At 46.0% G+C, this 26,022-nt stretch overlaps 1 protein-coding gene and 1 pseudogene across 1 annotated transcript; both read left to right on the top strand.

Annotated features, from left to right (window-relative positions):
• Nucleotides 1-2,171: 2,171 nt before the first annotated feature.
• LOC138844197 (pepsin II-4-like) lies at nt 2,172-10,751 on the top strand. The gene is made up of 9 exons (XM_089308187.1): nt 2,172-2,263; nt 2,659-2,818; nt 4,541-4,658; nt 5,137-5,255; nt 5,989-6,185; nt 8,617-8,736; nt 9,232-9,376; nt 9,475-9,573; nt 10,431-10,751. The coding sequence occupies exons 1-9, from the start codon at nt 2,208-2,210 to the stop codon at nt 10,578-10,580; spliced, it is 1,164 nt and encodes a 387-aa protein (XP_089164313.1). The 5' UTR covers nt 2,172-2,207; the 3' UTR covers nt 10,581-10,751.
• A 5,244-nt stretch (nt 10,752-15,995) lies between these two features.
• On the top strand, nt 15,996-16,626 carry LOC149128285 (syntaxin-3 pseudogene; annotated as a pseudogene).
• The last annotated feature ends 9,396 nt before the right edge of the window (nt 16,627-26,022 follow it).

Raw genomic sequence — 26,022 nt, 5'->3', positions numbered from 1 at the left:
GGGTGGACCTTGTCACATCAGTGTCACAGAGCAGCTTCTTCGTAGTCTGTTTGATTTGGTGCCTGCTGGCCTTGACAATCACAAGGAACAAAGGCAGGTGGTTCTCTATCTTCATCATGACTGTCAGGGTCAAGGGGAACTTGATGAGGGCATCATGGCCCAGGTCCAGGTCTAGGTTTTTTCCCCATGGTGCAGACTTTCAGGGATGTTTTGGCAGTCTCCACAGTCACAGAGTCTTGGGCAACACACGGGTGTGTAATGCATTGCCATCAGCCCTTTCCCCTTTTTTTTGAGCTTCCACAGAGGGCAATAACCGTGTGATGGTGCATTTTGCTTTTGGTCCTGTAAGTTTTCACTCCTTTCCTCATCCAGGCAACCAGCTCTCTAGAGGTTGATTCCACCCCTAAATTCCAATGGGATTTTGACCTCCAGCAACTGACTGAAGCAGTACCGCTGCCCACACCAGAGATGATCATGTAGCCACGATCCTTCACCATCTGACTCTTTCCCCTCCCAAACCCCGAAGCTCTTGAGTCAGGGCCATTCTACTAGGTCCCACTTCACTGACACTGACACTTCACAGGTTAAATGCTGATGTCTCCCATCAGAGGACTTGGATTCAAGTCCCAGCTCTACTCCTGACTTCAGCTTTCTGTCTAAGGCCGACCATGGGAGGCAGCACTGATAGCTGAATTAGTTGGGTTCCTTCCACCCATATGGGAGACTGGATTGTATTACCAGCTCTCAGTGACGGTTAGGGTCCAGCTTTGCCTCAGCTCTGGCCATTTCAAGCATTTGTGGAGCGAACCAGTGGATAGGAGTTCTCTCTCTCTCTCTCTCTCTCTCTGCTTCTCAAATAAATAAAATTCTAAAGTCACAAAACTAAAGGACTGTCGTCAGGAGACAAGGGCCACACACCCTTACACAGCCACAGACTCGGTTTCTCACACAGCTCACATCTGATGTGTTTCTGACGTGTGCGGACTTTGCCCACTCCCAACAACCAATTCTACAGTAGCTGACATGAGCTGGGTGAATTCTCCTCTATTTGGGTCCCTGGACAGAGCATAAAATCACACTAGTAAGGCCAAGTCCACAGTACTATCCTACTTCTGAGGCAGATACAAGGCCAACAGGCTACAAATTGGGGTTCCCATGGACTAGTCCTCAGGTTCAGTTAATTGGCTGAGTGTCTTATGGTTTCAGGGAAACAGCCTTTGTGGTTCATTTTAAAGGACAGAAATAGGCAGCCAGATGAGGAGACGTGGAGAGTGAAGGCTGTAAGGGCCCTGAAAACATGGACTCCATCCTCAGGAGCTGGCATCTCACTCCCAGCATGTGAATAACTTCCTGTTTGTGTTTATTGGTTGCTGATAAACTTGTAGGAGTGCCAGCATCAACTCTTCTGCCTCCCTTCCAGCTGTGGGTGCAGCAGGACCCCTGTGTGGTGAGGACCTACTATAGGACACTTGCATAGCTGAGAATTTCATTATGGCCAACTGAAGGCAGGGAGACTGGAGTTCCTAAGAACCACCTTGGAGAAGAAACTTCTTATTTCTGTTCCTTGAGGAAGAAGTGATGAGCCAAGAAACAGGAACAGAAACCAAATAACCTGCACATACGCAGATCCCCTACTGTCATATCTGCCTCAAGCCATCTACACAGGGAAGTGGGTCCTGCTCCTCAAACCACTGACTGCCCACCTGCTCGGGGGTGGCAGATACAGAAATGGAATTGATGGCTAAGTTTGGCAGCTGATCTCCAAGAACCCCAGTGATCAGTAGCACTGGGACAAATTGGGATACAATGAGCTCTTGCAACATCAGTTCAATGCTGTATTCTGTGCACTTCTGACCAATTCTGTGAAAACACTCAGCTTGGAAAGTCATGCAAGGACCCTTCTTATTCTGAAAGTCAAAGCCAATACTCAGCATCTTGCAGGTCCTTGGCAGGTGCACTCCAACTGATGGATGCTGTGTTTGGTGGAAAGCTACTCAACAGGCAACTTCTCAGAACGTGACTCCAGGCGGGACTGTCTTATCAGGAATTGCTCTGTTTGGGAGTGTGATCCAGGTGGCATTGAGAGACTGATAAGAGCTATTATAGTGGGAATTGGACCATGAGTATATAAGCAGTGGCTCTTGCCTGCTACTGTACACTTCCCACTTGTCCTGCCTTCTCCAGTGTCTTGGGAGCCAGGAGGAACCATGAAGTGGCTGCTGCTGCTCGGCCTGCTGGCGCTCTCTGAGTGCGTCATCCACAAGTGAGTTTGGGGTTGGACAGTGATAGGAGTATCTCAAGGGGCAACTTCCCAGCCTCCTGTCTGTCCTGAATCTCCTTCTCTTCTTCCCTGGGACCCAACTTCTTGAGTTTTCCTGGTGTCTCTCTCTGCCTTATGAGGAGGCCACACTGAGGCATGGTTTACAGCCCAGGCCCTGAGTGCAGCCAGGGCTTGGTTTTAGCCCCCCCTTTAGCCAGCAATTTCCTCCCTATGTGCACTATAAGGTAAGGGATGGGATCATCTGCCCCCTTCCTTCTTTCACTTCTGTGGAACCAGGTTCCTCACCTTTCTTGGGTTTCTGTAGCACCCTCTGAGCAGATTCCTTGCCCAGTTGCCCCTCCTCCCCTAACCATGCCTGCACCAATGCTCTGCCCCAGGGTCCCCCTGGTCAGAAAGAAGTCCTTGAGAAAGAACCTGATTGAGAAGGGCTTGCTGCAGGACTACCTGAAGACTCACACCCCCAACCCGGCCACCAAGTACTTCCCCAAAGAGACCTTCGCCACGGTGTCCACTGAGAGCATGGAGAACTACCTGGATGTGAGTCATGGCCAGGTGGAAGGAGCAGCCCCAAGGACTGAGCCAGACCATGAACAGGGAGCTTGGGTGACAGCAAGAGACAGCCACCTGAATTCAGAGGGACAATACTAAATAAAGTCATTGTTGGGCGGGGGAGAAAGACGACCTCACTTGGTCTCAGCATCAGATGAGAAGCCAGACTAGGATGAGGGACACCAAGTGAAGGCGTCACTAGTGAACCAGTGCCTTGAATGACAGAGATGACTCCTGGGAGCACTGAAATAAGAAAAGGGGTTTCCAAGTGGTTGAGGGACTCCAGAGAGCAGGAGGGCTCATGCCCACCTTGGGTACAGGAGCCAATTGCATTTGAAGAAAGAGCAGAGTGCATGAAAAGGGTGGTTCCAATGAACTGTGCAGGGCCATGGGTGGGGCAGCCCACAGAGAGGCCAGGGTTCAAGAAGACAAGTGGTTTAACTTCCACAGATTGATCTCAGTCAGTGGGGAAGTGCAATCAGATTTTAGTCTCAAGACCTCTCTTGTTTATTTGGCATGCTTCACACATAGTGACCACCAGTAGACACCATGTGTCCTCTGTGAGTCAAGGGTAGAAATACCCTTACCAGTGGTCAAGGCTTCAGCCCCAAGAGCCACTAGACCTGCTGCGAATGGGGGCTGTAATGCCTCTGTTCCTTTTGATCCTGGGCAAGCCGTTCACATTTTCTGAGCCCCAAGGTGCTGCTCTAGAGAACCAACCCACTCACAGCCATCATTCACTGCAATTGGAGGCTGCAAGTCATTAATAGCATAGAGCTGCTCGGAGTGCTTAGCACAGGGCCCGGGAGGAACTAAATTGAGCTCAGAAACATGAACTCAATATTCATTTCACAAGTACTTCCCAGCACCTATAAGTGCCAGAGGCTAGCGCACTCTGAGGTCACAACAGTGAACAAGCCAAGGACCTGAGGCTTTTATACAAGAGAGGAAGACAACAAACCAGCACTTGAGATGAAGCCAAGTCATGCAGTTGAATGCACAGTATAATGTATTACGTGATTATTGCTCAGAAACATGGGGTGTGTGTTTATTTGGATGAAGTGGTGGGGACGGCTTCATGGCAGAGCTGACACTGGAGGAGAGTGCCTCATGATTAAGGAGGAAGCTAAGGGGATGATCCAGAAAAAAATTTTCCTACTAAAGAACTGTCAGTGCAAAAGCCGTAGCATGGGAAGGAGCTTGTTCTGGTCCGTGAAAGGCACAAAGACCAGGGTAACTAGAGCAGAGCTAGCCAGGGGGAATGTGCAGACATTGAGAACAAAAACACGGGCAAGTCCAAGAGATTCCCATTAGTTCTCATGTTTAAGTGACTGTGTGTCTCCCCATCAGCAAGTTAATGAACAAGCCTGTGAGGCCTGACTGGCTGGGTGCCCACAGGGTATGCCTCATCCTCTGGGAAGGTGTGCTCTCCAGGAGGGCAAGACTGACCCGGGCAGGGCACCTGCTGAGAGTACAGCAGATCAGCCTTGGTTCAAATGGGTTAGCAGAGAACAGTCAGAGGCAATCAGGGAGCAACCGGAGAAGACTTCAAGGAGGGAATGGAGGCCAGGACTGGGCTTTGAAGGAGGGTGCACTGGATGAGGAGCTTAGAATAGAGGATATGATGGAGAGTTTGACTGAGGAGCTGGCCTCCAGGGAAGATGGATGGGGTGACCAGGTGCTTGAGCTACACTGTCCTGACCCCTGCAGGCTGAGTACTTTGGCACCATCAGCATCGGAACCCCCCCTCAGGACTTCACCGTCATCTTTGACACGGGCTCCTCCAACCTGTGGGTGCCCTCTACCTACTGCTCCAGTCTTGCCTGTGGTGAGTACCTGGGCCTGCCTGGCCTGCCTGGCCTTTGCTGCCCAACACCAGCTGACACTGGGAACCCTGACCACTCAGGGACTTCTCACAGCTCCAACTTCAGCCTGCTGCAGCCATTCAGACATTCACACAAGATGCCTTCTCTGGGAGTTACTAGGATCAGTGTTTGGGACACGTGCTCTGTGGGATGAAAGGATGAATAGATGTGCTCAGATGGATTTGACAGTACTGGCTGGTGTACTCAGGGTTTGCTGGAGGAATCTCTGAAGGACATGGAGTAGCCTGGGACTGTCCACCATGACATGGTGTTGACAACAAAGTCAGGAGAGGACCAGGGTTCTAAAGGTCCTGTTGGGGCAAAGGTCACCTTTCTCCTCCAAACCCCAAACGAAGCCAAGAAACCCAATCAAAAAGGCATAAACAGCCCACTTGCTTGCTTGTCCTTTGGAGGTTAATGATGTGGCTTCTTGCTTTGCAGCCCTCCACAAGCGGTTCAACCCTGAGGACTCCTCCACCTACCAGGGCACCAGCGAGACTCTCTCTATCACCTATGGCACTGGCAGCATGACTGGTATCCTGGGATACGACACTGTGAAAGTGAGCACCTGTGGTTCTGCCCCCTAACACTGCCCAGTCCTAGGGAGAGCTTCCAGGGGCTTTGGGGACCAGTGAGTACCTGCAGTCCCTCCTTATCACATGCCCAGTCCTAGGGCCAGCTTCAGGACATGGAGAACCACAGTGAATCCCCCAGAGGAAATTCATTTCAGCAGGATGGGTTAAGAGATCACACAGGCTAACTAAGTGGTACAGGGAGTGCCATGGCAAAGCTGTCGCCCACTGTGAGGGCTGAACCTTATGTGCATAAAAGGAGTGGTACCTGGAGATCTCTGTGAATCTCAGTGCTGAATGTCATGGAGGGAATAGGGATGGTGACAGAAAGGCTAAAATGCCTATTATCTTCTCCTCTTCCACCACCTCTCACTGGTCACTTGAGATCCGCAAACCCCACAGGGTAGACAGTGGTCATGGGCCCTAATTTGCTAGGGTCTGCTTTGCATCTGCTCATCTAATGATGAGCAAATTCTCAGTCACCATTCATCTTGTCGCAGAATCTCACAGCAATCACACACTGAGGCTATCTGGACATCAGTTCCCAGGACCCGTGCAGTGGGGAGCCTCAGGCATTCCAGGGCCAAGTTCCTCTCCCTGCTTTCAATCCTGATGCCCTGAACACTGAGTCTTCCAAGAAATGAAGTAGGATGGCTATGAGTCCAGCAGAGCTCCATGGACAGCTCTCACGGTGGACATCTTCTCTGTCCCCCTTATACAGGTCGGAAGCATTGAAGACACCAACCAGATCTTTGGCCTGAGCAAGACAGAACCCGGCCTCACCTTCTTGTTTGCTCCCTTCGATGGCATCCTGGGTCTGGCCTACCCCAGCATTTCCTCCTCTGATGCCACGCCCGTCTTTGACAACATGTGGAACGAGGGCCTGGTGTCCCAGGACCTCTTCTCCGTCTACCTGAGCTCATAGGTTGGCTATCTGGGGCTTCTCCCACATGGACCAATTTCAATGGCCCAGCAAGGAACTTGTCCAGGGATGAGTGGGCTGGAGAGGATCTTAGATGAATAAGATCTTTCGAAGTCAACCCCAAAGTCTGGAGAAAGTTGGCTTTATGCAGAAATTTTGTGCCCACATGTGTTCTCGCTCTCGCTCTCTGTCTCTCACTCTTGCTTTTGTTCTCATTCTCTCTTTCTCAAACCATCTTCATGCATTGTCATTTACCAGCATATATCCTGTCCCTGGACTTACTCAACTCTAGCATCATAGTCAGGTGCTCTCTGGTATTGGTTCCCTCATCATTGGTCTTCAAAAGACGTGAAGTAGAGCCAGTCCACCTAACACAGGGCTCAAGATTCACAGAAAATATACCAAGACTTGATTGCAACTTAGGATTTCAAAAATTATGGAAAATGAAACTCAAAGATGCATTCAGGGAGTGGTGTTAGTTCCAGTGGTTAAGTCACTGCTTTTGGGGACATTATATCGAGCACCTGGTATGAGCCCAGAGTCCATTGCTTGGGCTTCAGCTTCCTCGTACTGCCCACCTGGGTCTCTGCCTCCAACCTGGAAGACTCAGATTGAGCCCTGGTGCCTTGGTTTCCACCTGAGCGAATGTGTGCAGCTGGGGACACTGGGGACTGAACGAGTGGATGATCCTTGTCAAGTCTCTCCCTAACAGTCTGACATTCAAACCAAAAAAGTTAACTTTGGTACAACTTTGGCCCCACCAGTGCCATTTCCAACATCCAGAGCTACATCAGAGCTTCCAAGAACTTATTGGGCGAGGCAAGTCAAGTCTAAAATATTCTTCTCTAGATCAAGTGGTAGGAATGCCATGCAACAGAACTGCATAGTGTTTTTTATAACACCAATTTTCTTGAATATTATGCAGACCCCTTGCATGAACAGATTCTAAATTCCTTTGCACTGATATAGAGTATTTTATATTATTTTTTCCAGGAGTTTTAATTTTAATTTTATTTATTTACTTGAGAGGTAGTTATGGACCGACAGAGGAAGAGACAGAAAGAAAGATGTTCCATTCCGTTTCACTCCCAGGTGGCCACAACAGCCGGAGTTGGGATGATCCAATGCCAGGAGTCAGGAGATTCTTCCAGGTCTCCCACATGGATGCAGTGCAGGGACCCCAAAACTCAGGCCATCCTTTACTGCTTTCCGATGATATAAGCAGAGAGCTGGTTTGGAAGAGGAGCAGTTGGGACATATACTGGCCACCATATGGGATGCTGGCACCTCAAGCAGGGGCTTAGCCTACTACACCACAGAGCTGCCCCTTGAGAACTTTTGATGTACTCTTGTATATCTTGAACAATGAAATTATAAAGTAATGCAGTAAATTTCTTTTTAATTATCAAAATGTAGGTCAAAGAACGAACAAAGGATAGACCAGGTAGGTTTTGGCTGAGTAGACTTTTACACAGGACTCAAGGCTGTCAACAACTTTCTCTACCACTCACAGTTTCCTCTTGACACTGTTGGTCACCATTCATGTTTTCCCTCAGGCAGTAACTAATCTGCAACATGCTGACTGCACACTCACGTGTTTACATCAAAGCTCGGTGGGTTAAAGTCAGTGGGATTGTGTTTCATAAATGGCCAGTCGTTGACTAATTTCATATTACCTCTATATTTGCATCCTGATCTACTCTGAAATGGTGGACATTTAGAAAATTAATTTTGTGGGAACAAAGCCTCCAATATGAGGGCTCTTTTATTCTTTGTGGGTCTAGGACACTCGGTATTCAAGTTTCTCTTAAATACGACCTGTTTCCATGACAGCTAAATTATTTCTTGTGGGTCAGTGAATATCCCATTAGATAAAGGCTGCTCCAGCTCAGCAGAATGGACATTTTGGTTCAAAGCATTGTCCAGGCTGACCTATGCTCTGTTTACAGTGTGTGGCAGATCCCTGACCCTGACCATGACCCCTTACAGTATCCTCTCTACTCCCACACAAACATGACAATAAGAAATTTGTCCAGACATTTGAAACATCAGCCCTGGGTGTGCACAGGGTACTGTCCTGTATTCATTTCTGTGGTGGTCCCCATGGGAAGTATAATGGGTATCTAGGTTCAAACTACACATTTGGGAACCACAATTTCTAGGCTCTACTTTTGGTTGCTGTACCCCTCTGTGTGAACCTGTGCAAGGGTCCTTATGTCTTTGACCCTCAGAGTCTTTGTAAAGTGCAAATAATAATACTGACCACTGTGTGGACTGGGTACAACACGAAAGGAACTCATGTCTGTGACACATTCAGCACAGCTCCTGGCACTGATGAGTACATCATCAAGGGTAGCTCTAGGCTGTACATAAGAGCTATGCAAACCATGAATGAGTGAATTCCTGTCTGTCTCCCTCTACTTTCCACAGTGATGATGAGAAAGGCAGCCTGGTGATGTTTGGTGGCATCGATTCTTCTTACTACACTGGAAGTCTGAACTGGGTGCCTGTTTCCTATGAGGGCTACTGGCAGATCACCATGGACAGGTGAGACCACACTGCTGGATGACATCCGGTCCTGGGCCTGGTCCCATTCTTTTTAGGTGAGGCCCTGTCTTGATTTGCTTGGAATACCCAGCACAGGAGGAAGCTGGAAATTGGCCAAGCCAGAGAGAGCCCAGGAAAGTCACCTCTGGAAGGAGACGAGAGGGAGGGCTGACCGGATGCCCCGTTCTCCTACAAGGACCACACAGCCATTTTGTTTTGTTCCAGGAGGCAGGCCCACCTCCCAGCACCCATGGGGAGGCTTAGCAAACCCATATGTCCATACATCTCAGCATTTAGGGAACCTGGAAGCATCAAACAACATCACTCTCTAGGAAGAATGTCAGTGCAGACTAGGATTAGGAACAAATGACATACCTGTCCTGGCCCTATTGTAGTCTGACTTCCCAACTGCTTTGTCCTCTGAGGAGTGACAATCCGGGTCACAGGTGTAACTCCTGGGGACTCAGGGGACGCTTCTTTGCATCTCTCCCTCAGCGTCTCCATCAATGGAGAGACCATCGCTTGTGCTGATAGCTGCCAGGCCATCGTGGACACAGGCACCTCTCTGCTGACTGGCCCCACCAGTGCCATTTCCAACATCCAGAGCTACATCGGAGCTTCCAAGAACTTATTGGGCGAGGCAAGTCAAGTCTAAAATGTTCTTCTCTAGATCAAGTGGTAGGAGTGCCATGCAGCAGAAGGAACCCCTGGTAACCCTCCCACCCTCCCACCTTTCAGAATGTCATCAGCTGCTCTGCCATAGACTCCCTGCCTGACATTGTCTTCACCATCAACGGAATCCAGTACCCTCTGCCTGCCAGTGCCTACATCCTGAAGGTAAGGTGGCCCTGGGCCAGCCCCAGGGGTGGCCTACCCCCAGGTGGACACACACTGCCATTCTGTATGAAAGAAGGCACACTTCTCCCAGTTGAAGCCAAGAGGCAGAGTAATACCTGAAAACATGGCCTGCAGTGTATGCACAAGCAATACATGAATAATTTTGGTAAAACCTCTTTGGGAAACATGAGGCACAAGAGGACGGCATGAAAAAAGACTATGGCCACCTACAAAACTGTGCATGAGCCCCGAGTCTCAATGTCTAGTCCATTATTTCTGAGAAGTTGCAGCATCCCTCATCCTTCATTTCCTCTTCTAAAACTAGCGATGACAGCTCCATCCACTCTCACAGTGTGGTTAGGGCAATTGCAGTAACTGCATGAGAGTGACCACATTTTAATCCTACGAGCCACAGTAATTCTCCTTGCCATCCACTCTCCTGTGACATGCAAAGCCCGTCTTCCCAGTGAGCTGCCTCGCCTGAGTGAGAAGGACTCACCAGCAGGCCTCTCCCCAGGCGATTCTGGCCAGGAGGAGAATACTGAGAAGCAGCCGCATCATCAGTGTTCCCAGACAACCTTAGCAGAATCCTACTTCCCCTAAACTCCTTTGCTAAGGTCAGGGGTTTGTGTCTTCCAAAGGCACCAGATAACACCCAGAATCCCTGTGCACCAGCAGTGCAGTAAGCAGCTGCTGCTACACCCCAGGTCTGCAACAACCACAGCCCGGACACCAAGCCAGGAAGCCCTCCTCTGCCTCGGCCTTGCAGTCAGACCAGGGAGGCCGTGATGTTGAATACCCAGCCCCTGTCACCCTGACCCTCCCTCTTGACTGCTGTGCTGCCCTCTGTTCTGCAGGAAGATGACGACTGCATCAGTGGCTTGGAAGGCATGAACGTTGACACCTACACCGGTGAGCTCTGGATCCTGGGTGACGTCTTCATCCGCCAGTACTTCACCGTCTTCGACCGGGCCAACAATCAGCTGGGCCTGGCTGCCGCAGTCTAAGCCTCCAGCTTTGAAGCCACATCCAGAGATATCTGGCCCCAGCCCTGCACCCCTTAGATGGACAGAATTCTCTTGATTGCCCTTCCTGAAACACAGTCACCTTCAATAGTAGTAGATGCTGACCCTGTTCCCACCCATTCCCATAAAGTAGAATAAAAACAGCTCGTGAAAATGTGGGTGTGACTCCTCCTCATTGGTACGTCTCCTTCACATCACTGGGGTCACTACACCAGTCAGACATGCAGAAACAAACATGTCCACTAGACATGGTCAACCACAGTGACATTTCATAGCAGGGAAGGACGGCAAGTGGGCATTAACTGGTCCTGCTGGGAGTGTCAGAAAAAGACCTGGGAACCAGAAAGCCTGGGCTCATTTTCCCCACATAGAGGAGGGCACGTAGGCCTGTGCATGTGGGAGTCAAATTCTCACAGAGACACCAGACACCATGAGCAAATTCGGGAATCAAGGGGAGGAGCTACAATGGTGATGGTCCCCGTGAGCCAGGAGGAGGCTGTGCTGTCTCTAAGACATGGCCAGGAAAGCACAGGAGCCAACACTCAAGATCTTCCAGGCTACACTTTGAGATGAGCACTGAGAACAACTGGAAACTTCTAAGATTCCAAGTGTAAGACCACAAACTGATCCTTTTCTCACCTGTAATTTAGGAAGACAGTTTGTGGTATTTGGTACAACAGTAAGATGCCTCTTGGGATACAGCATCCCCTAGCAGAGTGCCTGTCCAAAACACAGCTATGATTTCAGTTGCAGCTTCCTCCTAACGCACAGCTTGGGAGGCACCAGGTGGTGATTCTAGTGCGTGGGTCCCAGACACCCACAGGGGAGAAACAGACTGAGGTCCAGGCTTCAGGCTTCCTTCTGGCAGATCCTCAGCTGTTGCAGGCATTTGGGGAGTGAACCCGCAGATGGAATGTATGTCTCTGTGTCTCTGGCTCAGTCTCTCCCTCTCTCACCTTCTCTCTCTCTGTAATCCTTCAAAAAAAACAGGAATGAAGAAAGGAAAAAAAAAAGTAGGAAGCAAAAATGTAAAGCAGATGATTCCACTTCCCGGAGTAGGTTTTTGATTTTAGAGTGACGTTCATTAGCATAAGTTCTTTGGGAAACATAAACCAGAGGGATTTAGAGTAACATTTCTTAGAGCGGGCTTTGTAGCAAACTATTTAATGAACAACACAGCTTCAAAATAAGTATGGAACATCCTACATTCTTCAAGTCTCTCAAGGCACAGGTGCCAAACACAAGAAGCCTTGCCGAGATCTGTTTCATGTTAGCTCTCTTTCAGTTGAGTTCACTTCTTCCTCCTGTGCTAGGAAACCTACACAACTGGTCCTGTGCCCCTTGGCAGCTACACTGGAAATGTCAATACAGCTCCCTCACGTGCTGTCTATGACCCAGGCTCTCTGCCAGAGAAGCTTATCTGAGGGCTGCTGCTGGCCCCTGGGATGTGCTAGTGTGAACTCTGCAAACCAGTACCCAGGCCGTCCCAGGGTCCGTCCCACCAACTCTACCCATATGCAAAGTGTCAGTGTCAGTCCCATCATCTCTACCATTTGCACAGGTACATAATATTGCGGAAACGTAAAGCTGATCAAATCCCTCCTTTGCTTAAAATTTCAATGAATGCCTTGCAATTGCACTAGGAACAAAACAACATATTTTCAGTTGAATTTCTTGTTTCTTCTGTACCTTCCCTGCCACACTTGACCCCCCCCTTACCCAAGCCTCCATCACAGTGGTTACCTCAGCACTCCTCATGCTTGTCTGAGTTCAGGCTGTAGAGAATTCACACTAGAGCTCATCTCAGGAAGAGCAGTTTATCCCCAGCCATGGTCCTCATGATGGTCTGGCGCCCTCTGGTGGTAGCCAGACTTGGGCAGGGAGCCATGTACACAGAGGTGTGCTACTGGCAGAACAGGTGTTCCATTTCCCTGGGAGGCCTTGACCCTGCCGAAGATCCTCTGCAGATGGCTCCTGCTCCTCTTCCCCATGAGCCTTCTTGTGCCAGGGAGGAGTCAGACAGGAAGCCAGCAGGGATCTTGGGTGGTCCCTGCTATAGGCCTGGCAAGCAGGCAGCCCAGGAGCTACTGCTGTGGTTTGAATAGTTTGAATACCTCTCGCCACCCACTCACACATGCAGTTTCACCCTCCCAAGTCATAAGTCCTAGATTTGAAAGGGGTAGAGACATACTCAGATTTGGTGTTCAGAGGGGACCCCTTGGGAAGTGATTCAGTTTTGATAAAGTTATCGGGAAAGCACCTGTGATTGACTCCCAGGCCTTTGTAAGATGATGAAGAGACCCCAGATAGAGACACAGACCTGCATGTCACCTCTCAGGGTGCCACACCTGTGCTGCTCCAGGTCTCTGCCAGCAGGAAAGTCCTCGTGAGATCCGAGACCATTCATAGGTCATGAACTTAAGCTGCAAAACTGTGAACCTAATAAACCTCTTTCCTGTATAATGTTACCTCTCCTCGGGGTTTTCTTTTTTTAGAGTAATAAAACCCAGATGAGTACTGCATACCTCAAAGAGTGTGGACAAGTATGTGGAAAAATCCCCCTGCCGGAGAATACTCCATCACTAGGGCTAAGCCAGTGGGAACTATCCCATCTAAGACTGTGGTTCTCATGAAGCAAGAGCCAAAATAAATCTCTTTTCTGTGTAAAATTTTCTGGCCCCTGATACTTGTCTATAGTCACAGCTATCTGACTCATGGATGTTCTAGCTCTGAAAAATCCATCACATTATTCCTTTATGATATGTGCCTTTCCTGTGCACATATTATGTTTCAAGAAAAGTTCAGGGTGTGGAGATGCGGCACAGTGAGTTAAGCTACTCCCTGAGTTGCCAGAATGCTATCTTTACGCTGGCTCAAGTCCCAGCTGCTCTGCTTAAAATTCAATTCCATACTAGTATGCCTGGTAAAGTAGTGGAGGAAGCATGAATACTTGAGATCCTGCTACCCTCATTGGAGATCAAGGTATAGTTTCTGCTCTGACTCAGGGTGGACTAGCCTGGGGCACTGTGGCCACTAGGAGAGTAAACCAGTGGATTGAACATTCTCTCTCTCTCTCTCTCTGTCCCCTATCACTCTGCCATTCAAATAAATGATAAATATAAAAAAATAAAAGCTTAAAAGTAGATATAGACTTACAAGAAATCATTTGGAAAGTAATAAACCACTTTACTTTCCTTTTTTATCAATACAAAGTCATTTATTTTTAAGTTAGGAATAAAATAATCTTTTACACTTTTAAAAATTATAAACCAAAAAAAAAAAAAGCCTTCACATGCTGTATCCCAGTCTGTGAGCCCGAGGCCTCACTCTCAGTGGTCAGTAAAGGCCTATGCGTAAAGTTTGTTCCCCTGTTGCTGGAGTCAGTCCACTAGTTGACATCATAACCACGGGCAAGGGGCAATCCGTTGGTTCTGTCTGATTGCTAGGTGATGACTGGGAGTGAGTAGCCTTTGCGAAGCAAGCTAATGAGCAGCCCCTGGATTAGGGTGCTGCTCACCCTACCCTGGAAAGCTTTAATGTCAAAGCTGAAATATAGCCGGTACCCCAAATCAGGGAGACTGGCCAAGACCAGCAGGGAATCTGAGGCACTTGCCACTGAGTTAACACAGACACTGGAAGATATCCTAGCTGTTGCTTCCTACATAATAAGAATTAGGGGACACAAGTGGTCTAGTTCATTAACCCAACAGGAAGATCTACTCTGTAGTCGCTGGTCTCTCCCAGCTGACTCAGTCCTGGAGACACAATATCCCATAGGTCACGTGATAACATCAAATTGCTGTGGGATATTCTTGGGAGCCTATCATAGGCAGCAGATAGGGAAGATGTCAAAACACTACACTTCTCTGCTATGCAGAAAAACTGAGTAGGGATCAACTAGATAGATCTTCACTCCAAAAATCTCATTTGATCATTTGATCCTCCCATTCCTCAACTAGAAAACAAGTTTCTTGATGACATGGGAAGATCATATTCCTATAGTGATTCATTTGCAAGTAGGCAAGTGTCTGCAATTTTTAGCCTAACCTTTTTTTTCTTTTGAGGTCATATCTTTCACTTCTAGTTTCTTACTTCCTGAGACACACACACATACATGTACATACATCTCACACACACAGATATAAATATATATATCTGGAACACATGTGTGACCAAATACTCAAACTGTCTCTAATATTTCTGGAGTCTGAGACTCTAGCACCTTGTCCCTGGCCCAGTTTGACATCCCTGGTTATTTCTGACCTCAAAGCAATGGCTTCACAAAGCATCACTGTCTAATAGCAAAGTTTCCAAGCCTCAGACATGGAAACAAATATGCAGTACTCTCAGCCTTTGCAAATGACAGCCTCAGATGACCGCATCATCCTGGCCCCTCCTTAGTAAACATGAGAGAATATGACACAGATAAAGAGTCAAGGTGGCCCCAAGCTGAACATATGGAATTAAGAATTTCAAACAAGTCAGCCTCTCAGACCAAAATGGCATCTGCCAGCCTTACCGTTGCCAAACTAAGAATCCCTCTGCTTTGTTGAAGATACTCTCCTAAAAAGTACATTGAAGTTGCTAGGAGAATACCCCATGAGGTAGAACATACAGCTCCTTTGGGAGGGTCTCACGTGGGCTCTCCAAGGTGCAAGGCATAATTTGGCACACCCCAGGAGGAAAAAGAAGCCCACTGGTTCATATGGTCCAGGAGAATGGTACATCAGAGCTGGTGGGGCAGCAGGTGGTTCTGAGAACTCAGGGTTGCTTCGGGTAGGTTAGATTCCTCCAGGGTAGACTGTTTGCTGAGTCAGATCCAAGGATGGTTTACAAGGAAACAAAGGAACAGGTCCCACGCACTCTCAGGAAGGCCATTCAAACTCCATTCCCATCTGCAGACAAGGGTGGCCACTCCAGGATTTCACTGCAGCAGCCTTTTGGGACACTCTTATTTCAGTGCAACATAAAGTCCAATAATCAATGCTAAAATGCCCAGCAACACAACTACCATCACAATGATAATTATCAATTTCTTCGGGCCTGACTCTGGTATTTCACAGCTTTTTTAGTCTCATCTCGTGCCTTCTCCACGTAGTCCACTGTGTGCATGACATTGAGCTCTATGTTATCTAACATCTCACCCTGATTCTCCACCAGCATGGCGATGTCCATAAACATGTCGTGAAGCTCCTTGACGCTGCTCTCCAGCCTCACGATGTCCTTGTGCTGACCCTCGATCTCACAGAGCGCTTGTTTGGAAGCGGGAGGCGGATTTGGAGCACTCGGCCGCCGCGGGGGCTGGAGGGGCGGTGCTGCGGAGCCTCAGTGGTGTGGGACGCACCTGCTCGCCAGAGGCCGCCGCCCGCCTCCGCCTGCGCTCCTAGCTCCCTCCCTGGGGCCCAGCCTGCCGCCACTTCCGGGCGCTCGGCTGGGGCGCGCTCACCTGGGACGCGCTCCCAGCCTCGGGCACCCAGGCGGCAGGATGAAGGACCGGCTGGAGCAGCTGAAGGCCAAGCAGCTGACACAGGATGATGACACTGATGAGGTCGAGATCGCTATTGACAACACAGCTTTCATGGATGAGGTCTTCTCAGAGATTGAAGAAACTCGGCTCAACATTGACAAGATCTCAGAGCACGTGGAGGAGGCCAAGAAACTCTACAGTATCATTTTTTCTGCACCAATTCCAGAGCCAAAAACCAAGGATGACCTAGAGCAGCTCACAACTGAGATCAAGAAAAGAGCCAACAACGTCCGGAACAAGCTGAAGAGCATGGAGAGGCACATTGAAGAAGATGAGGTCTGGTCATCTGCAGACCTTCGAATTAGGAAATCTCAGCACTCTGACCTCTCCCGGAAGTTTGTGGAGGTGATGACCAAATACAACGAAGCTCAGGTGGACTTCCGGGAACGCAGCAAAGGGAGAATCCAGCGGCAGCTTGAAATCACTGGCAAAAAGACAACAGATGAGGAACTGGAGGAGATATTAGAGAGTGGCAACCCAGCCATCTTACTTTCCTTTTAAAAACAAGTGTGAGATGGTATTCTACATGATGCGGTCCAATTTTTGTAAAAAAAATTAATATTCACTTATAAAATTAGAAGTGGTTAGTTATGGATAATGGGGTTATGCATCATTTTTTACATACTTTAACTTCTATTTATGTGAAAGACACGCAGAGAGAAAGAGAGACACTCTGCAAATGCCTGCAACAGCTGTGGCTGGGACAGGCTAAAGGCAGGAGCCTGGGAATCCAGTGAGTCTCCCATATGGGGGCAAGAAGCCAAGTTCTTGAGGACTCCATCACCAGGGTCTGAGAACATGGGCCTGCCTGACCTTGGCCTATGAATCTCCAGAACCATGAGCCAAAATACATCCCTTTCCTTTATTGTTAGCTTGCCTGGAGTATTTTGTTACAATAATGGAAACCTGACTAACATGCATAGAGGTGCTCAGTTTGTGAAAACCCATCAATCTGGGCCCAGCATTGTGGCATAGCATGTAAAGCCACTGCCTGTGATGCTAACATCCCATAGGGAGCCAGTTTGAGATTTGGCTGTTCCACTTCCAATTCAACTCGCTGCTAATGTGCCTGCAAAAGCAGCAGCAGGTGGCTCATGTGCCGGAGCCCCTGCCCCAAAATGGGAGACCTGGAAGAAGCTCTGGGCTCCTGGCTTCTGCATTGCAGAACCTCAGCTGTGGTGGCCATTTGAGGAGTGAATCGGCAGACGGAAGAGCTCTCTCGCTCTCGCTCTCTCTCTCTCTCTCACTACACCGCCCTGTGTGTGTGTGTGTGTGTGTGTGTGTCTCCTTCTCTCTCTGTAACTCTTTCAAATAAATACAACTTAAATCTATTAAAGAGAAAGTACCTAAGTCTTATAACATGCATCTTCCTGTGTACATACTATATTTCAAGAAAAGTTTCGAGGCTGGTGTTGAGGGGCAGCGGGTGAAGCCAAAAGCTCTCACACTGATAGATCATATCAGAGCAGAGTTTCAAGTCCCTGCTGCTCCACTTCTCATTTAACACTCTACTAATGTTCCAAGGAAACCAGTGGAAGATGAAAAGGTACTTGGGCTCCTGCCAACCACCTGGGAGACCCCAATGGGTCTGGTCTCCTGGCTTCACCATGGGCCAGCTCAGGCCATTATGGCCATGTGGGATGTGAACCAGCAGATCAATGATTTCTCCTGCCACAACGATCATTCTGATTTTTAGAAGATGTATTTTAAAAATATTTAAAAGTTGCCATGCTGATTTAGACTTATAAAGTCACTTGGAAATTACATGAAAATTTAGTTTTTTAAAAAGCAAGTAATAGGGCAGAGCCAAGATGGCGGAATATTGAGTGTGCGCACCGATAGTCCGGGAAAATTTAGTTTCATAAAAGCGGAGTTACGGTAGCCTCAGGAAAAAGGATCAGGAAAAAAATTGCAGAGGAAACTATTCAGGAGCTAGTGGCGGTGACTCAGAGGATCTACTGGAAGAGCAGGGACGCCCACCGCGCGGAAGCCGCAGAGTCTGAGCGCCAGTGCGGGAAGGGGAGTCTATGTGACAGAGACAGCAGCGGGGAGAGGAGGGACGCCCAGGGCTCCAAGTCCACACATCGGCGCTGGAAGCAGAGGTGAGCTCAGTAACTGGAGACATTGGCAGGGAAACGGCAGACAGAATTTTAGAGGGAAGCAGGCTTTGAAGCGGGAAAGTTCAACAGACTGCAGGAGAGAAGGGAAAAAAATAAAAAAATAAAAAAAAAGGTGAGGGCATACTGGTACAGACAAGTTCCTCTCTCAGCCAACCTTGCAAAGGCCAGCAAGAGACAAAGAGCTGGGATATACATAATAAAAGGGGAGAGTTAAGGCTACAATTCAGTAGCCTAGGCAACCCAGTGGGAGTCCTCAGGAGAAACGAAGCCTGCACAGACTCTTTGGGTAGAAGCCAGAGATCTGAAGCTAAATACCATCCATTCTGCTCAGCCTTGCAGTATTACTTACCTCCTGAATAAAAAATAAAATAAAATAAATAAATGAATAAATAAATAGAGATTCACCACGCATAACCTTTACACACCTGTAACCCTGAAGAACCAAGCAGTGCTGTCAGTCCACACCCATCTCAAGCCTCCAAGGCTCCTCCAACAGCAGGCAGTCCACTTAACACAGACATAGTATATTAAAAAAAAAAAAAAACACCTCACATGCCAAGAAATAAACACAGAAATCGAGGGAACAAGATCAACAATGATACTATGACACTTCCAAATACACAAAACACCCCAAGCCAAGATTATGAAGATGATGAGATAGAAGAAATGCAAGATACGGATTTCAAAAAATTTATGATAAGAACATTTAGAAGTTTTCAAAAGAAAATCCTTGAACTACAGAAATCCTTATTGGACAGGATTGAAAAATCTATCTCGTGAAAATGAAATTTTAAGGAAGAATCAAAATGAAACGCAGAAACTAGTAGAACAGGAAAGTGTGATAGTGAAGAGAAACCAAAATGAAATGAAGAGCTCAATAGATCAAATGACAAACACATTAGAGAGCCTTAAAAACAGAATGGGTGAAGCAGAAGAGAGAATATCGGACTTAGAAGACAGAGAACAGGAAAGGATACAGTGAGACCAAAGAAAAGAAGAGGAAATTAGAAATCTAAAACATATTGTTGGGAATCTACAGGATACTATTAAAAAACCCAACATTCGGGTTCTAGGAGTTCCTAAAGGCATGGAGAGAGAGAAAGGATTAGAAGGCCTTTTTAGTGAGATACTTGCAGAGAACTTTCCAGGTTTGGAGAAGGACAGAGACATTCTAATACAGGAAGCTCATAGAACCCCCAGTAAACATGACCAAAAGAGATCCTCACCACGACACGTTGTAATTAAACTCACCACAGTGAAACATAAAGAAAAGATCCTAAAATGTGCAAGAGAGAAACGTCAGATTACTCTCAGAGGATCTCCAATCAGACTCACAGCAGGCTTTTCATCAGAAACACTACAGGCTAGGAGGGAATGGCGAGACATAGCCCAGGTGCTAAGAGAGAAAAATGGCCAGCCCAGAATATTATGTCCTGCTAAGCTCACATTTGTGAATGAAGGTGAAATAAAGACCTTTCATAGCAAACAGAAATTGAAAGACTTTGTGGCCACTCGTCTGGCACTGCAAAAGATACTTAAAGATGTGCTACACTCAGAAACACAGAAAAACAGCCATCAATATGAAAGAAGGTAAAGGAAGAACACCTACCAGTAAAAGAGCATGGGAAGCTCAAAGCATATACTAGAAAATATCTCCAGGAAAATGGCAGGGCAAAGTCACTATATATCAATAGAAACATTAAACAGTAATGGACTTAACTCTTCAGTTAAAAGACACCGATTGGCTGACTGGCTTAAGGAACAACACCCAACTATTTGTTGCCTACAAGAAACACATCTCTCTAACAAAGAGGCATGCAGACTGAAAGTGAAAGGTTGGAAAAAGATATTCCATGCCAACAGAAACCAAAAAAAAGCAGGTGTAGCCATATTAATATCAGACAAAATAAACTTTAATACAAAAACTGTTAAGAGAGACAAAGAGGGGCACTATATAATGATTAAGGGTTCAATTCAACAGGAAGATGTAACTATTATAAATGTATATGCACCTAATTACAGGGCACCAGTCTATTTAAAAGATATGTTAAGGGACTTAAAGGGAGACTTAGATTCCAATACAATAGTACTGGGGGACTTCAATACTCCACTCTCAGAAATAGACAGATCATCCGGACAGAAGATCAACAAGGAAACAGCAGATTTAATCAACACTATTGCCCAAATGGATCTAACAGATATCTACAGAACTTTCAATCCTACATCTAAAGACTTTACATTCTTCTCAGCAGTGCATGGAACCTTCTCTAGGATTGATCACATACTAGGCCATAAAGCAAGTCTCAGCAAATTTAAAAGAATTAGAATCATACCATGCAGCTTCTCAGACCATAAAGGAATGAAGCTGGAAATTAGCAACTCAGGAAACCCCAGAAAGTATGCAAACACAGGGAGACTGAACAACATGCTCCTGAATGAACACTGGGTCATTCAAGAAATCAAAAGAGAAATCAGAAACTTTCTGGAAGTAAATGAGGATAACAACACAACATATCAAAACTTATGGGATACAGCAAAAGCAGTATTGAGAGGCAAGTTTATAGCAATAGGGGCCTATACCAAGAAATTGGAAAGACACCAAATAAATGAGCTTTCAGCGCATCACAAGGACCTAGAAAAACTGCAGCAAACCAGACCCAAATCTAGTAGGAGAAGAGAAATAATTAAAATCAGAGAAGAAATTAACAGGATTGAATCCAAAAAAAAAAAAAAATTACAAAAAATCAGCCAAGCCAAGAGCTGGTTTTTTGAAAAAATAAACAAAATTGACACCCCATTGGCCCAACTAACTAAAAAAAGAAGAGAAAAGACCCAAATCAATAAAATCAGAGATGAAAAAGGAAACGTAAAAACAGACACCACAGAAATAAAAAGAATCATCAGAAATTACTACAAGGACTTGTATGCCAGCAAACATGGAAACCTATCAGAAATGGATAGATTCCTGGATACATGCAATCTACCTAAATTGAACCATGAAGACAGAGAAAACCTAAATAGACCCATAACTGAGACAGAAATTGAAACAGTAATAAAGGCCCTCCCAACAAAGAAAAGCCCAGGACCAGATGGATTCACTGCTGAATTCTACCAGACATTTAAAGAAGAACTAATTCCATTTCTTCTCAAACTATTCAGAACATTCGAAAAAGATGGAATCCTCCCAAATTCTTTCTATGAAGCCAGCATCACCTTAATCCCTAAGCCAGAGAAAGATGCAGCACTGAAAGAAAATTATAGACCAATATCCCTGATGAACATAGACGCAAAAATCCTCAATAAAATTCTGGCCAATAGAGTACAACAACACATCAGGAAAATCATCCACCCAGACCAAGTGGGATTTATCCCTGGTCTGCAGGGATGGTTCAACATTCACAAATCAATCAATGTGATTCACCACATTAACAGACTGCAGAAGAAAAACCATATGATTATCTCAATAGATGCTGAGAAAGCATTCGATAAAATTCAACACCCTTTCATGATGAAAACTCTAAGCAAATTGGGTATAGAAGGAACATTCCTCAATACAATCAAAGCAATCTATGAAAAACCCACGGCCAGCATCCTATTGAATGGGGAAAAGTTGGAAGCATTTCCACTGAGATCTGGTACCAGACAGGGATGCCCACTCTCACCACTGCTATTTAATATAGTTCTGGAAGTTTTAGCCAGAGCTATTAGGCAAGAAAAAGAAATTAAAGGGATACAAATTGGGAAGGAAGAACTCAAACTATCCCTCTTTGTAGATGATATGATTCTTTATTTAGGGAATTCAAAGAACTCTACTGAGACTATTGGAACTCATAGAAAAGTTTGGCAAAGTGGCAGGATATAAAATCAATGCACAAAAATCAACAGCCTTTGTATACACAAGCAATGCCATGGCTGAGAAAGAACTGCTAAGATCAATCCCATTCACAATATCTACAAAAACAATCAAATACTTGGAATAAACTTAACCAAGGATGTTCAAGATCTCTCCGATGAGAATTACAAAATCTTAAAGAAAGAAATAGAAGAGGATACCAAAAAATGGAAAAATCTTCCATGCTCATGGATTGGAAGAATCAATATCATCCAAATGTCCATTCTCCCAAAAGCAATTTATAGATTCAATGCAATCCCAATCAAGATACCAAAGACATTCTTCTCAGATCTAGAAAAAATGATGCTGAAATTCATATGGAGGCACAAGAGACCTCGAATAGCTAAAGCAATCTTGTACAACAAAAACAAAGCCGGAGGCATCACAATACCAGATTTCAGGACATACTACAGGGCAGTTGTAATCAAAACAGCATGGTACTGGTACAGAAACAGATGGATAGACCAATGGAACAGAATAGAAACACCAGAAATCAACCCAAACATCTACAGCCAACTTAGATTTGATCAAGGATCTAAAACCAATTCATGGAGCAAGGACAGTCTATTCAATAAATGGTGCTGGGAAAACTGGATTTCCACGTGCAGAAGCATGAAGCAAGACCCCTACCTTACACCTTACACAAAAATTCACTCAACATGGATTAAAGACCTAAATCTACGACTTGACACCATCAAATTATTAGAGAACATTGGAGAAACCCTTCAAGATATTGGCACAAGCAAAGAATTTCTGGAAAAGACCCGGGAGGCACAGGCAGTCAAAGCCAAAATCAACTATTGGGATTGCATCAAATTGAGAAGTTTCTGTACTGCAAAAGAAATAGTCAGGAGAGTGAAGAGACAACCGACAGAATGGGAAAAAATATTTGCAAACTATGCAACAGATAAAGGGCTAATAACCAGAATCTACAAAGAGATCAAGAAACTCCACAAAAACAAAACCAACAACCCACTTTAGAGATGGGCCAAGGACCTCAATAGACATTTTTCAAAAGAGGAAATCCAAATGGCCAACAGACACATGAAAAAATGTTCAAGGTCACTAGCAATCAGGGAAATGCAAATCAAAACCACAATGAAGTTTCACTTCACCCCGGTTAGAATGGCTCACATACAGAAATCTACCAACAACAGATGCTGGCGAGGATGTGGGGAAAAAGGGACACTAACCCACTGTTGGTGGGAATGCAAACTGGTCAAGCCACTGTGGAAGTCAGTCTGGAGATTCCTCAGAAACCTGAAGATAACCCTACCGTTCGACCCAGCCATCCCACTTCTTGGAATTTACCCAAAGGAATATAAATTGGCAAACAAAAGAGTGGTCTGCACCCTAATGTTTATTGCAGCACAATTCACAATAGCCAAGACCTGGAACCAACCTAAATGCCCATCAACGGTAGACTGGTTAAAGAAAATATGGGATATGTACTCTTTAGAATACTATACCGCAGTAAGAAACAACGAAATCCAGTCATTTGCAACAAAATGGAGGAATCTGGAACACATCATGCTGAGTGAAGTAAGCCAGTCCCAAAGGGACAAATACCATATGTTTTCCCTGATCGGCGACAACTGACTGAACACCAAAAAGGAAACCTGTTGAAGTGAAATGGACACTATGAGAAACGGTGACTGGATCAGCATAGCCCTGACTGTTAATGAAGAACTTAATTCATTATCCCTCTTAGTAGTTTTTTTTGTCTGTTCTACTTAATATGACTGGTTTAATTCTGTAATTATCATACAGTTATTCCTAAGTGGTGAAATTTAACTGAAATGTGATCCCTGTGAAACATAAGAGTGGGAATAAGAGAGGGAAGAGATGTACAATTTGGGACATGCTCACGCTGACTTGCCCAAATGGTAGAGTTAGAAACATACCAGGGGACTCCAATTCAATCCCATCAAGGTGGCATGTACCAATGCCATCTCACTAGTCCAAGTGATCAATTTCTGTTCACAATTGATCATAATGAAAGGACTAAGAGTCAAAGGGAGCACATAAACAAGTCTAGTACCTGCTAATACTAACCGATAGAATAAATAAAGGGGAAGGCCGGCGCCGTGGCTCACTAGGCTAATCCTCCACCTAGCGGGGCCGGCACACTGGGTTCTAGTCCCGGTCGGGGCGCCGGATTCTGTCCCGGTTGTCCCTCTTCCAAGCCAGCCCTCTGCTGTGGCCAGGGAGTGCAGTGGAGGATGGCCCAGGTGCTTGGGCCCTGCACCCCATGGGAGACCAGGAAAAGCACCTGGCTCCTGGCTCCTGCCATCGGATTGGCGCGGTGCGCCGGCCGCAGCGCACTGGCCGCGGCGGCCATTGGAGGGTGAACCAACGGCAAAAGGAAGACCTTTCTCTCTGTCTCTCTCTCTCACTGTCCACTCTGCCTGTCAAAAATAAAAAAAAAAGAATAAATAAAGGGGAGAGTGATCCAACACGGGAAGCGAGATACTCAGCAGACTCATAGAATGGCGGATGTCCTAAACAGCACTCTGGCCTCAGAATCAGCCCTAAAGGCATTCCGATCTGGCTGAAAAGCCCATGAGAGTATTTCAGGCATGGAAAGCCAAGACACTCTGGCAAAAACAACAACAACAACAACAACAAAAAAAACCTAAATGAAAGATCTCTGTGAGTGAGATCCCAGTGGAAAGAACAGGTCTTCAAAGAAGGAGGTACCTTTCTCTGAAGGGAGGAGAGAACCTCCACTTTGACTATGACCTTGTCTAAACAAGATAAGAGTCGGAGAACTCAGAGGGCTTCCATAGCCTTGGAAACTCATCACTGGAGCATAGGGAGATTACTGATGCCATAGACAGGAGTGTCAATTGGTAAAGTCAACAACAGGAGTCACTGTGCACTTACTCCTCATGTAGGATCTCTGTCCTTAATGTGCTGTACATTGAGACTTAATGCTATAACGAGTACTTAAACATTATATTTCACTTTGTGTTTCTATGGGGGTGCAAACTGTTGAACTCTTTACTTAATGTATACTAAACTGATCTTCTGTAAAAAAAAAAGGAAGAAGAAGAAGAAGAAGAAGAAGAGGGAGAGGGAGAGGGAGAGGGAGAGGGAGAAGGAGAAGGAGAAGGAGAAGGAGAAGGAGAAGGAGAAGGAGAAGGAGAAGGAGAAGGAGAAGGAGAAGGAGAAGAAGAAGAAGAAGAAGAAGAAGAAGAAGAAGAAGAAGAAGGAGAAGAAATTATCAATTCCCAACTTGACTCTCACTGGGATTAAACATGACAATAGGTCTGATCTGATTTCATCATCATTTAAAAAATCATCTATTATTTTTCACTTTATGTTTCTGTGTGGGAGCAAACTGTTGAAATCTTTACTTAATGTATGCTAAACTGATCTTCTGTATATAAAGAGAATCGAAAATGAATCTTGATGTGATTGGAAGGGGAGAGGGATTGGGAAAGGGGAGGGTTGCAGGTGGGAGGCACGTTGTGGGGGGGAAGCCATTGTAATCCATAAGCCGTACTTTGGAAATTTATATTCATTAAATAAAAGTTAAAAAAAAGCAAGTAATAGATAATAAATATTAAAAATTTAAAAAGCAGGAGGCACGTATGTCCTCTACTGTATGGTCCCATATTTACAGGGAAATAAATAAATTTATTTACAACATTAATGTTGGTTTGTACTGGATAACAGGGTTTTGAGTCACTCTGAGACATTTTAGAAATGGTTTTCCAAGATGGTGGAATAGGGAGGGAGCTTACTGCTCTATTCTAAGGGAAGAATTTTTTTTAACTTTTATTTAATGAATATAAATTTCCAAAATACAGCTTATGCATTACAATGGCTTTTCCCCCCATAACTTCCCTCCCACCAGCGACCCTCCCCTTTCCCGCTCCC

Source organism: Oryctolagus cuniculus, chromosome 1 (assembly GCF_051225735.1).
Source record: "Oryctolagus cuniculus isolate XC-2025 breed Fujian yellow rabbit chromosome 1, ASM5122573v1, whole genome shotgun sequence".
Lineage (NCBI taxonomy): Eukaryota > Metazoa > Chordata > Mammalia > Lagomorpha > Leporidae > Oryctolagus > Oryctolagus cuniculus.
The sequence above is the reverse complement of the archived record's forward strand: the minus strand, read 5'-3'. Positions and strand labels throughout refer to the sequence as shown.